The 14,215-nt window shown below is 37.3% G+C and overlaps 1 protein-coding gene across 2 annotated transcripts in view; it reads right to left on the reverse strand.

Moving 5' to 3' along the window:
* The window catches only part of SYT14 (synaptotagmin 14), a 141,219-nt gene extending 129,589 nt beyond the window's left edge, over positions 1-11,630 (reverse strand). The window contains exons 1-2 of one of the 2 annotated variants that reach the window (XM_049634213.1): positions 11,470-11,630; positions 4,255-4,470 (exon numbers count right to left, since the gene is read on the reverse strand). In XM_049634213.1, the coding sequence (XP_049490170.1) occupies positions 4,255-4,470; positions 11,470-11,581 (328 nt within the window). In that variant the 5' untranslated portion in view covers positions 11,582-11,630. Of the gene's footprint in view, positions 1-4,254; positions 4,471-8,344; positions 9,811-11,469 lie in introns of those variants that run through there. The other variant, XM_049634214.1, reaches the window with a different exon arrangement.
* Between the last annotated feature and the right edge of the window lie 2,585 nt (positions 11,631-14,215).

Consider the following 14,215-nt stretch of genomic DNA (forward strand, 5'->3'; position numbering starts at 1 on the left):
TCTCCCTCAACAATTAAATCCATTCCCGTGGTTTCTATTTTCTTAGTATGTATCATCTGAAAATATCTCTCTCTCCCTAACCTCATTCCTGATTTCAAGCTCCATGGTCATTTCCAACGGCTTAAATACCCTTGTTTCATTATATATGTTATATGTAACGTATATAATTACACATATATTATATATATACATATAAAACAACTTTTATGTCCCACCTCTAACTATTAAGGACTTCATCATTCTCCTAGTCACAATGCTGGCAACCAGTGTCATATTTGTTCCAAATATATTCAGCTCCTAAATCTGATCAATTCTACCTCTATGTCTCTCCTATCCTCTTGTATTTCTATGACCTCTACTGTAATTCAGATTTTTACCATTTTCCACATAGACTACTCCAAAGACCTCCATAATTGGTGTCTTTTTCTAGTCTTCCTGTTGCTAATCTAAGGCACATTCCATTTCACGGGTTCTTTGATGAAAAACTTTCAGTGAGTTCTCACTGGCTAACAAATAGTAACTTTAGGCTGGGAAGCACTCCAGGCTATAGATTTCACCTTTCTTTCCATATTGTTTCCTACTCCTATCTATCTATCTATCTATCTATCTATCTATCTATCTATCCATTTATCCATCCGTCCATCCATCCATCCATCCATCAATCCATGTTGGAGCCAAGTGGACTTTACTCCATACTTTGGGGTTTATGAAGTTCCCCCTATCTAAAATACCTCATCTTTTCACCAACTTTACACCCATTCTTCAAAGTTAAACCCAAATGCCATTTATCTAAAGAACTCTTACACCTTCCCAACAGATATTTTACTCCATTCCTTAAAACTTTCTGGAATTTTATATGCACTTCTGCATCTTTGTGTGTGGGCATGTTCAGAATTTACTATCACTTAAAATTGCTTTTACCTAAGATCTTGAGCTCTGAAATCTCCCATACCAGTAAAATTTACCTTTCTTCCCCTACTCCACTGATTCTACCTTGGGCTCAAAGCAATTTTTGACTTTTTAATAAGTAATAATCTATAATACAAAGCTATTCCCCTAATCTATTGCTTTCTTACTTTATCACTTGGTCATCTCTCCATCCTAAATCCCCACGACAGCATTTTAACAATAAGGGTACCCATCTCCACTGGGATATTCCAGGCACTTCAGACTCAGCATGATGGAAACTAAATTACCTCCTTCCACACAAACTTACTTCTCTAATACTCTCTAAACTAACTTTAAAAATCTTGATTCTTCACTCACTGCACACATTCAATCATTCAAGATTTATTGAGATCATCCTTAAATCTATGAACTTTGTCCCCAAACTCATTGCCAATAAAGATCTCATCACTATTTATTTATTGTTTGTTTGTTTATTTTTGAGAGAGAGACACACACACAGTGTGAGCAGGGAGGGGCAGAGAGAGAGGGAGACACAGAATCCAAAGCAGGTTCAGGCTCTGAGCTGTCAGCACAGAGCCTGACGGGGGGCTCGAACTCATGGACCATAAGATCATGACCTAAGCCAAAGTCAGACACTTAACCCACTGAGCCACTCAGGTGCCCCTCATCACTGTTTACTTAACTAGTCCTTTCTACCTCAGTAGTCCGACCTCCAATTTGTTTTGTTACAATAATTAAGTAATCTTTCTTAAATACATTGATCTAAAAGTGCCACACCGTCCAGCTTAAAAATCTCCCTGGACTCTAGATTTCCTATAAAACAATAAACTCCCAAGCATGGCATGCGATCGTATTATCTGCCCATTCTCCAAACACAGATCCTAAGTTAAAGACACTAAAATACACTGTCTTCTGCTTTCATGCAATCACAATTCCATGGTTTTGGAAACAGTTCTTACACAAGTCTAGGTCATCTATTCTGCGAAGTTACATTAGATTTCCCCATATCCCCACCTCCCATCTACAGCACCTTCTTCATTAAAGTAATAGACCTCTTATCACACTATATTACACATATGGCCAATGATCTTCCTCCTCTAGTCTGTGGGCTCTTTGAAACAAGCATATTTTATTCATCTTTATGTCCATGGTATCTAGTATGGCACACAAAAAGTTTTCAACAAATGTTTCTGAAATAAATAAATCTAAATTTGGAATGTCTAAAATCAATCCACCCTGGGTATTTTATCAACTAATTTAGAGTAGAAATGGTAGAAAAGTGAGATGGCTCCTAAATATATGGATAAAATGAAATGTGAAGGTGACTCCAGGACCTTTGTGTCAGTTCTAGAGGTTAGGGCAAGAACAGAAGAGCCACTGAGGTTATGCCCTCTCTTCTCACTGCTTTTCCCCCAGACTATAGAGCCATTTGAGGCTAACAGGACTATAGGACAGAAGCAATCAAGACAGCAGAGAACTGTAGGGAGTGAGGGGGTAGAAGCAGTGAGGAGGAAAAAATAAAAATCCTAAACTGAAGCTGCAGAAAGGTAAGTGTTCAGGGTCATAGACGACAGATGCAGGGCTCCTTCATGACTGCTCACCCTCATCCCCACTACTGTTTTCACTGCCCTCAGCTACAATGACCATTTATTGGTCACTTACCCACAGAGGCCAGAACTGTGCCAAGAAGTACCACACATACCATTTAATGTTCATGACAACCCTATCAGAAAGGTATAATCCACAGTTTAGAGACAATGGAACAAACCTAAAAACAATTAACTATACTGCCCCAAGTCTGTAGCTAGTATGTTAAGTCACAGAATGTGAACAAGGATCAGGTTCAAATCCCATTCTCTTTCGGTTCTACTATGCATGTGATGGGGTATAAGGGTGTACATATGTTAGGGACTGGCTTTACTGCTTTGCATTACTCAGTTATCTTTGTAAGCACATGTTGTTGTTGTTGTTGTTTTTAAGATAATTTATTTATTTTGAGAGAGAGAGAGAGAGAACGGGGGCAGGGCAGAGTGAGTGAGAGAGAGAGAGAGAGAGAGAGAGAGAGAGAGAGAATCCAAAGCAGGATCGGTACTGTCACCACAGAGCCCAATGTGGACTCAATCTCACACACCATGAGATCATGACCAGGGCCGAAATCAAGAACTGGATGCTTAACTGACTGAGCCACCCAGGCGCCCCATGTAATCACATGTTTTATTTTCTCTGGTACTAGGAAAGGTATTTTTGAGGGTAGAATCTAATATTTTAATTTCTTTCCTAGCATCTCATAATGAGTTTTCTGTATAGTAATCACTCAGCATTTGATTGATTTCTTACTACAAATTGTATACTAGTAGAAATAAAAAGAAGGCACATCAATCATCAGTTAGCATTAAGCCAATGTTACTTTTTTTAAAGAAGCTTTAGGTCCTTTGACAACTCTATGCGCTGGGGTAAGACTTTAATCAGAATAATAGGCTCTTAAACACAAAGCACAGCTATAAAATTAAAGATAGTTTGTGTCTGATATAATAATAAAAATGCTGTCTAAGCTATATTGTTCTTTTCCTCATATCTGGGTATAAAGATAAAATTACTAGGAGTAGTCATACATTGTATGAAGCATGTGAGCAACCCACCTAAAATGTGAAAATAAACATGCTTCAATTAATGGCAAGACCTCTTTTATTTCCCTTATAGAAAGATGTAAAAGCGTGTTAGAGTGGACGTGTATGTCCTACATAGGTTGAATTTTAAGTCAATGCCAGTACATGAGACAAAAATCAATTAGAGATAAAATAATCCTCGAAAATCCCTTAAGTTGCCCTTAAGCAAAGTATAGCACAGTACCAGCTCTCAATGAATCCATCTCAGACACTTTTTCCCCCTGCACAGAACAGATCACCGCTTCTGCTGTGTGCCACGAGCATCTGGCTCCTGTTTAGGTGCCATACTCAATGAAAGAGCATGATTTACACTCCAGGATCATGTCCAGCACTAGGAGATCCTTAGACTCCGTCAGTTCCTCGAACAGGTATCTGGGGACTGATTCCACGTGACACAAAGCAGATTCGCATCTTCTACCTCACGCTTGCATTGGGAAAAGAGAGACAGAATTACTACGGTCTTTAAATTACTTGGCGTTTTGCTTTTAGGTGTTGTGGGTTTTGGCTTCGGTCCAGAGATCTGGATTTCAATAGATTACGTTCACGGAAACGTGACTCTGTGAGCCATCTCTTGTTTATCGTGCAGCCACAGATGCCTAGAATTTTAGGCACAAATAATCCAATACCACAGTGTATGATCCAAAAAAAATAAATAAATAAAAGACGCAACCTATCTTACCTTCATCTATCGATGCCTCACTACTGTAGCCGTCATACTCCGCAGACAGAGGACTGTACTTCTGTCTTGTTTCCCAAGCGTAGTTCTTTTGTCTCGAATCTGCCAACGGAAGTCTGGAATTGTGTGTTCTGGACAAGGCCTCATGGTATTTACCCAGCGCTTCGTCTTCACTTTCAGAGGATGAACCGTGCTCATCTTTGTCCATGTAGGAATTATCTATTTGGAGTGACAGGGAGAGCAAATCAAAATTTTAATACCATAAAGTATTATGAATTTGATATATGCACACACACGCACACACATATATGCACAGATGTTATGTCACATATATCCATATACACACGAATATACATATACATACACAATCTGAATCTTCAGCTTTAGAGAAGTATAACATTTTCACTTAAGAACCCGAAGCTTTAGGTTTCCATGTTTTTAATAGAAAAAGATCAATATGTATATTCTAATTATATAATAATGTTGCAGGGATTTTCCAAACAGGTTACAGATAAAGGAAATAACAGAGCCTGCCACCTGACACAACTTTTTTAAAGGGTCAGTTGCACACAAAGAAACTCAGAAGTACTGCTGGTACATATGGGCCTGATTCAAAGAATTCATGTCACAAGAGACACCCTGGTTATCATGTTGGTCCAAGTTTTCAAAAATGATAATCCTTAGCGCCAGAAGTACAACAGAGAAATGGGCAGATGTATACTATTGGTAGTATTCTCATTGGTACAACGCTCCTAAACAGCAGTTTGGCAATACATATCCAACTTTTAAATCTGCATAGTCTTTGATTCATTTCTAGGAATTTACCAATTCTATTTCTAAGAACTCTAAGAAAATAACAGGTGAGCAGAGATATGTATTTCAGACAATTCGCTGCACTGTGTTTAACAGCAACAGAAAACAAAAATAAAACATAATCTAAAAGTCCATCCCTGGGCCTTGGTTAAGTACATTATGATAAATCCATACAATGATATACTATGCAGCCACTACAGATTAGGAGGTGAACTTACAAGTACTCACAGGGAAGAATAAATACAACATCACGTTAAGAAAAAAGAGGTTATAAGACAGAAGGCATACCTATGTCTTATTTAAAACATACACACACACGCACACACTTCTACATGTAATATACACACACACATGCAGTGTATGTTAATATGCACTTATAAAAATATGTGGAAGGATATACACTGATTTTCTGTGAAAGGTAGAATTACTAAGAAAATTTTACTGAAGTATATTCAAATGCAAATTTCAGGCCACACAAAATTTATATTATTCCTTAAAAAACCAGTTATTACCATTTTTTTAAAGTAAAAATTTTGAAACTGTACTATGTTGGGGTCCATTTAAACTAAGATGCAACCCTCTTAGAATTATAAAACATCTCTGGAAAGACAAAGATTCCACAGCAGGTAGAATTTATTAGGTCAGTCTAGATATTTTTCTCTTTATACTCTGCTCAGATCATCTGTAGTAGAGGAATCAAGGTTTGACATTCAAGTGGGGAGACACAGACTAAGTGATTTAAAATATGATAGAGAAATGGTATGTTTAGAGTCAGAAGTAAGGGAGCTGTGATGTCACTAGTCCAAGTCTTCCTTTTCAGTCAAGAGAAAACCATGAATGGGTAAAACTATAAGCACTGCCCTATTCTGCACTGTCCAAAATGTCGTCACTAGCCACTAGCCACATGCAGCTATTTAACATAATACAGTTTAAAACCCGGTTTCCCAGTGCCACCAGACACGTTTCAAGTGCTCAGTAGCCACGTGTGGCTAGTGGTTACTACACGGACTACATGGAACTTTCCCATCATTACAGAAAACGCTATTAGATGGTGCTGAGGTGGTGGCTGATCTAGTCCAGAACCTGGGAATTCTTACTCCCAGTTCAGAGCTTTTAGCACTTTGTGGGATTGTGGGATACCATGGTGGTGGTGCTCTAAGGCTGCAGAGCTCTGAGGAGGGTCACCAGAAATTCTGCAGTCACACTTCACCTATTACAAAACATTACCTAAAGTAACCTCGTATTCAGAAACAGAGAAGGAAACTCTTCCTTCTCTTTCTATACCCTACAAGCTCTATGAAAGAACCTAAAATGCAGGTACTAGTAATTTTGATATTACTATCAGTGTTAACTAATAATATTACAGTTCAGCTATATGAAGAGGTAATCTATGGGTCAAAATATTCTCAAATGATTTTTAGAACATAGTATGTTTAAGTTTAGGGGTGCCTGGGTGGCTCAGTTGATTAAGTGTCCGACTCTTGATTTCAGCTCAGGTCATGGTCCCCAGGTTGTGGGATCAAGCCCTGCACTGGGCTCTGCATTGAACATGGAACCTGCTTTAGAAAAGATTCTCTCTCTCTCTCTATCACTCTGACTCTCTCTCTCTCTCTCCCTCTGCCCCTCTCCCCCACTCGTAGTCTCTTTCTCTCTCTCAAAATAGAAAAAAAGAAAAAGAAGAACACGATATGATTAAGTTTAGTACTGACTATAATCTAGAATACCTGAGAGATACTTGGGTGTTTTAGGTACCAGCATGCTTCTGAATGAAAACAAATCAAAACAAAATTAACTCTGTACTGTTACTTGTGTAGCATTTATTACTAGTGTCTATTCTGTTATTTTCTGAATAAAATATGTAAACTATTCTATTTTACTTCTTTGCTTATTTCTGCTACTGTAAGTAAGAAGGCTAACAAAACGAAACAAAGGCTACCCAAAACTACTGAATTTGACAATCAAAAATCTGCTAGAAGAGTAGACTCCAAAATGGACGTATTTCCAAAAACTGGCTTCCCTTTCTAACTAGTCTAGCCATCCTGGATCGGCCTCTATTATATCAGTTAAGGACCATTAATATAATCGATAAACAGCAGATCCCGATTGTGTCTGATGTCCTGTAGCAGAACCGAACGTCTTCCTCACGGCTCCTGCCACTCAGATTTTTGTTATTTTATGAGAATCTAAATTTATTTTTTAAACGTCAGATACATATTTTTAAAATAAAAGCCAATGTACTTTTGGTCAGCAATAAATGGAAATGACGAAGGGATTTTACCAGAAGCAATTACCAGCAGGTGCAGAGCAATTCTGTACCCAAACCAAGTCACCATCAGCTCCTTGTTTTGAAAACTGTCACAAATACTGTGGCTGAAAATATAAATGCTTAGCTGGAATCTTAATTCTACATAGAGAACTCATGAAAAATAATAGATTATTCACATATACTCATTATAAACACAGAAGTCATATACAATTCTTAATATGTGGCTAAATGAATGGACCTATTCTGAAGTCTGTCATGCAATAAAATAAACTCTACTGCTCTAAAGGAAAAATATAAGATACCTGATATCCCTCCATCACTCAAGATTCTTATTGGGAATGACTCGAAGAGCAACACAGTATAAAGGTCTTAGGGGTTAATTACAAAAATATAAAATGTTAAAATTCATTAAATAAGTTCCAGCTCAGTAAAGAATGCACACTACTTAAGAAAACTATGGAGTTTCAGGTTGTATAATAAAGAAACATTAAGAAAAATTAGGGCCACTGAAGAAGTGGCCAAATAATCAAGGGACCAGGACAATACTTAACTTAGCAGTGTACAAAGAACATGAATGCTTTCAAAATAAATGATCGCCCAAAAAAAAAAAAAAAAAAAAAGGATGACCTTAAAAGTGTCTCCCAGTAAGAGGATTCAGGAAAATCTTTTTTCTTTTAAGTATATTCATTTCTTTTGAGAGAGAGAGACAAGCAGAGAGAGAGAGAGAGAGAGAGGCAGAGAGAGGGAGAGAGAGATAATTCCAAGCAGGCTCATGCTGTCAGTGTGGAGCCTGATGCAGGGCTTGAACTCATGAACTGTGAGGTCATGACCTAGGCCCAAATCAAGAGTCAGGCGCTTAAATGACTGAGCCACCCAGCTGCCCCCAGGAAAATCTTCAATTAGATCTATAGACATGTAGTGGAAAGTTTCGAAATTTGGATGATGTTTTCTTAATTTAAAAAAAAATCAAGAGAAAATTTTATCACTCAAACCCACATTAGGAGGAGACCTCACCTTTTCTTGGTATTATCTTAGAATATTTTTCATCTTTACTCTTTGCTGTTCCTTTGTTGGCAGAAATGGCTTCATTTTGCTTTGTTTTTATGTCTCCTTTCACTTTGTAACATGTTGTTGGATTTATTTGTTCTTTGTGTTTTCCGTGTAACTTATCTTCGGAATTTGCTGATGGTGCTGGATATATGTCTTCTTTCATGATGGGTTTCTGTATCGTATGTCTGTTGCTTGCCAAAATATCTTTTGGAGAACACTCATTTCCTGACCACTCATTCCCTTTGGATCCTTTACTTTTAATACATTTTTCAGTCTTCTTTAAATGATTTTCTTTCATTTCTTGATCTCTTACCTCCTTTAAATCATTCTTACCATCATCAGGAATTCCTAATCCATTTTTTTTATATCTGTCAGTACTTTCAAGTTCTTGACAAGCAGGTATAGCCCTTGCATTCTGTTTGATAATTGATACCCCTCCATCACTCAGGTGCCCTTTCAAAGAAGAATCACCACCAGCATTGTTACTTTCTTGGTATTTGGACAGAGTCTGTTGCCTATCATTAACACGTTTAAAAATTCTTTCTTCGTTTATCCCTTGCTCTTGCTTTTGTGAAACTGAAGTATTGTCACAACTGATCTGATTTGCTCTGTGCTCTAAACTAGACTGTGTTTTCTGACAATTATTGTCTTTGGAGACTTGTGGTGACGTGGCAGTTCCTGGCTTAGCAGTATCTACAGCTTCTGCTACTGCAGAGCTTTCTTCTTCTGGGCGGAAGCCACTGATCATACTGGTTACCTGCTCAGCCACTGAGTCAGTGAAAGCATAGCTGACTTCTCCAACAGCAGCAGTCAAATCTTCTACAGCATTACTGATTGTGTCCACCAGAGAAGACACTGAGGGCAGATTCTGCTGGAAATTTTTGAAAAATGCCATTTTCTAATTCTTTATTCCTAACAGATGCAATAATGGACTTTTCTCTTCCCGAAGTATCAACCACTTTGGAATGTGAATTTAAAATTTACTTAAATGTTGTTACTCATGAGCTCAATATTATTATTTTGCATTGTAGCGTTTAATCTTTCTGTAAATGCATTATGCATTGAAAGAAATATGTTGAAGCAAAGACTCTTCCAAAAAAAAAAAAATCAAACCACTTGTCTTAAATGTAATGAAATTTTTTCCCACTCCATAGCTATCATAACAGCAGCAAGACAATAATTTCCCCTCAAACACTATCGGTTTTTATTCTATACCTGCAAGAAGAAGTATAAAAAGGATTTTTATTATGGACTTTTAGTTTATTTATTAATAGTCTATGCAGGGGAACTACCCTATATTATTAACAAACTAGCAATATCATTTCAAACTAACAAATATATTATAGGGAAAATACCTACACAATTTGCACAGAGGTTACAATAGAGGAGAGAGCAGAGGGTGAACATCTGCTGAATGGCTACCAGATGCAAGGCATTGTGATTTACAAGTTTATCTCCCCTGATCCCACAATAATGCTAGGAGGTAAATATTATTATTCTTATTTAATAAGTAAAAAAAAAGAAGGTTCAGAAAAATTAAGAAGGTCCCCCAAACCTTTCCAAGGGATCCTCAAGGTAAAAACTACTTTTATAACAATAAAGGGATATTTAACTTTATCACTTTCATTTGCTCACAAATGAACACTGGAGTTTTCCAGAGGCTACATGCCAGATTGACTACAGAAGCAGACATGAGAATAGCAGCTGTTTCTTCTATGCCAGTCATTTAAAGAGATTTGCAAAAAAATATAAAACAATGGCACTCTCCTCACCACTTGGGGGTGGGGGAGTAGAAAATATATAGGTTTTTAAGTTAAAAAATGTTACTTATGTTTAAAATGTATGTAGTAGCCTTACTGATTTTTTAAACAAATAAACTGATAAGAATATTTTTTAATTTTCTCAGTTTTACCTTCTAATATGGTACATATTAATAGATATAACTCACATAAACAAAAGCTGTTTATGAGTGTTTAAGAGGGTTAAGGGGTCATTAGACCCCTCCCTCAAAAAACAAAAACAAAAACAAACAAACAGAAAAACAGAAATGCTGAACCAGGGAATTCTTGGAGGCTGCCCAAAGGGCTATCTCTAAACCAGTTCATTCTATACACATGATCCAAAAGCAAGGTTGAAGTATGAGAAACACTAAACTTAAATCAAAATCACATAAAGTACTATAGTTTCCCAATGCAGAAGTCACAGATTTAATTCCATAACCAATAGGCTGTATAAACAATGATGCTACCGCTTTTTAAGTTACCAGAAGAGAAAAACATCTCTCCGACACAGTACATAGACAAGAAAGGCAAGGTTTTTCTGCTAATGCTCTGCAACACTGTTCTAAATTAACACCTTGCTTTTATAATTCGCAGCTTGCTTCTGCTATCATTTAAATAAGCCAGTCTCTGGAAACAGCAAATAAAGAACTCTTACAATAATATTTAAAAAAAAATTAACACCAGGGAACACTTTGCATGAAAGAAAGAACAAGATTACAGGCCTCTGCTAACACCTAGCAGAAGTAAGTGATATAACGTGATATAATGCCTATAGTACCAAGGGAGGGAGAGGAACCCTAATTTTTATAACCAGACTTTATCTATACACTAAGCTGACAGGCAAAACCGCTTTCTCCAAACAATAAAATTATCCACCAGCTGAGAATTCAACAGCAGATAAAGAAAAAAAGGTGAATTCTTTCAAAAGTCTTCTGAGGACATAGAGAAAAAGCCTCTCTCGAGAGTTATTTGGACAGTACGATTCAAGCTACGATTTAAGCAAAAAGATACTCCTTCTTAAAGCATATCTACTCATAGTAGAGGCTCAAGAGCATGCCTTACATATGAAAAATAAAAAGGTCATTTTCTGATAGTATGCAGTTCATCTTTAAGCAATATGCTAGCAATTCATGAACAACAGAAAGATAAGGGAACATAATTTACTTAACAAATGTTTTCCTCACAGAAAAGTGCTCAAATGTTAATTTACAATGTCAAAACCAACCTTCTCATATATATTTAAAAAAATAAAACAACAGAATGGCACAGGAAAAAAGAACAAACAAGAGAAGCAGAGATGATACTTACAAATTTTATCTTGTGAGTTCTTCCTTGTACTGTATCCTGAACCAAGATCTGGAAACCCGCCAACATTTTCAAAACAGAACTTCTTATTAATATAGAGAAAAAGGAGCAGCATCAAGATAATAAACACCCCAACAGCTGACAAAAATCCAACTGCCTCTGGAGATACTAGAGAAAAAAAAGTCACAGCTGTAAGCATTTATTCCTCTTTAAGCTACAAATAAGAAGGAAACCCCCACACATATGTTAGATTACTGCCTTATTTGAATTATACTTTTTTAATTGTCATAGTTCACACAGGTTTACAAGAAAAAACAAACTGCATACTTTAATGAGCTGCTCAATTCATTCAACAGTATTTATTCAAATCTAAACGTTTCTGCATAAAGTACGTTGGAACACTCTTAAAATACAGGAGTCTGTAACATAGGCAGCTATATATTTATCCATTTAAGAGCATTACAAAAATTTTAACCCAAGAATTAGAAAAAAGTATTTCCCATGCATGGGTGTATTACTTAGCGAAATTTATGAGAGCATATAGTAGTAGTAAAATCTCTAACAGCTTCAATGGCCCATTTTATTTAATAAACTCTAGACTTCTTAACTTAGCATTCAAAGCTCCAGCCTCTCTTTTCAATATCACACTCCAATCAAATTGTTCCACTCACTGCCTCAAAATCAACTATATGCGTTACCTCACCCCTTGTCTTGGTTCATCCTCTTCCCTTTGCCTGGAATGACCAAGTCTCCTTTCTACCATATCCCACTCATTCATTCCAGTCAACAAATATTTTAGACTAGCAGCCATACAACAGGCATTATCACATCCACAGTTTCTGTCTTCCAAGAACAGTCTGGTGAAGGCAGTTACAACGTGGTGTAATAAAGACTATGAGTGGGGAAGAACAGGGTCTACGAGACCAGAGAAACACAAGCCAGTGTTGAAGGATCCAGGAGGCTTTTCTGAAAGTTATGGCCTCTATGATTATATCGTAAGAATAATTAAGAGTTAGCAAGTTAACACTATTCCAGACGGAAGAAACGGCAAGTGCAAAGGTCCAGTGACAGGAGATACTGTATATTCCAGAAACTCAATGAGAAACTTTGTTATGATAAACCAGATTCTCAAGAGGATCTGATCTCAAGAGAATTCATGAAATCATACATGGAGATTTTGTACAGTGAGAACAAAAAAATCTCCGACTTCTCCAACCCTCAGCAATCTCTCTTTCAACATTTGCATTATCTGTCACTATACCAGTCATTTGGAGTTTAAATAGAAACTAAATTTTTCATCCCTAATGCCTTATATCTAATACTCAAGTACTAGCTGAAAATGAATCCTAAGCCTCGACTATCCTGTACAACCTATAATCTACTCTTTGTTCTTCCACTACTCAAGCAGCAGCTAAAATGTCATCTCCTCCAAGATTCATTCTTCAATCAGAAGAGCCACGGCAATTAGCATCTATAACTCATTTGTTTAAAATGAAGTCACCAACCAGTCTAATGATGAGCGTTTTCACCTCCTGGCTTTTCATTATTTGTGAAAGTCAGCCATCGCAGGTGTAGAAATGATATCACATTACAGTTTATTCAAAGCTGGATCAACAGTATTGTGATAGAGGATGGAGCAGAGGGACATTATAAGGGAAAAGGTGAGAGACTCTGAATGGGAGAAACGCAGTCCAAATATCCAGCCCAGGAACAGATCCTGCTACAAGAACCAAGAAGTTATGCTCAGACAGTAGCCCCGACTGTCTCATTTTCAGGCTAGAGAACAGTCAGGAAAGGGAACAGGATTTTAATTTAAAACTCTAAGCTATATTAGCAAAAACAGTGGTGTGCGTTAAGCCTGAAGGATGAGGTAAAAATGAAAAGAGAAGAATTATCACCAGCATCTCTAATGGCTAGGAAAGCCAGAAGCAGGGCAGCATCGGGTATGAAGAGGCAGAATGCTCAATAAACTTATATTCAATATTACACCATAAGGAGCACATATGTATAGGAGCTTCTCTTCTAGCCCAGGTCCAAAATACATTAGAAAATTTGATGTATTTAAGTGAACAGACAGGGCTAAATAATACGCACCCTGAAACTCTCCCATCTCTTAAAAGACTAAATGAGAAAGAAAACATAGCTCACCCCACTTAAGAAGGCTAGCAAAGACAGCAACAAATACATACAGCATATACCATGTACCAGTGACTGTTTTAAGCTATTTACATCTATTCCTTTTTTTATTTAAAAAAAAAATTTTTAATGTTTTTATTTATTTTTGAGACAGAAAGAGAGCATGAGTGGGGAGGGGCAGAGAGGGAGACACAGAATCCGAAGCAGGCTCCAGTCCCTGAGCTGTCAGCACAGAGCCCGACGCGGGCCTCGAACTCACAGACTGTGAGATCATGACCTGAGCTGAAGTCGGACGTTTAACCAACTGAGCTTAACCCAGGCGCCCCATATGTTAACTTTTTTAATCTTCACAATTATACTATTATAATCCCCATCATAAATCATGATATGAAGATACTAAATTATGTGCCCGGCTCGTTAAGTGGAAGAGTCAGGATTCAAACCGTGTCTGGCTCCCGAGGCCGTGTTTTTAGCTACCGCTCACACTACTTCTCCCGTATTCCTTTTCTCGTTGCCTCTTCCTATCTCATGTCTCCATCCTTATCTCTATGTTCCTCTTTTCATCTCCCTCCTTCCCATTTTAAAATTTAAGCTAGTGTCGGGGGAGGGGGGG

The sequence above is a fragment of the Panthera uncia genome, chromosome F1 (genome assembly GCF_023721935.1).
Source record: "Panthera uncia isolate 11264 chromosome F1, Puncia_PCG_1.0, whole genome shotgun sequence".
Classification (NCBI taxonomy): domain Eukaryota; kingdom Metazoa; phylum Chordata; class Mammalia; order Carnivora; family Felidae; genus Panthera; species Panthera uncia.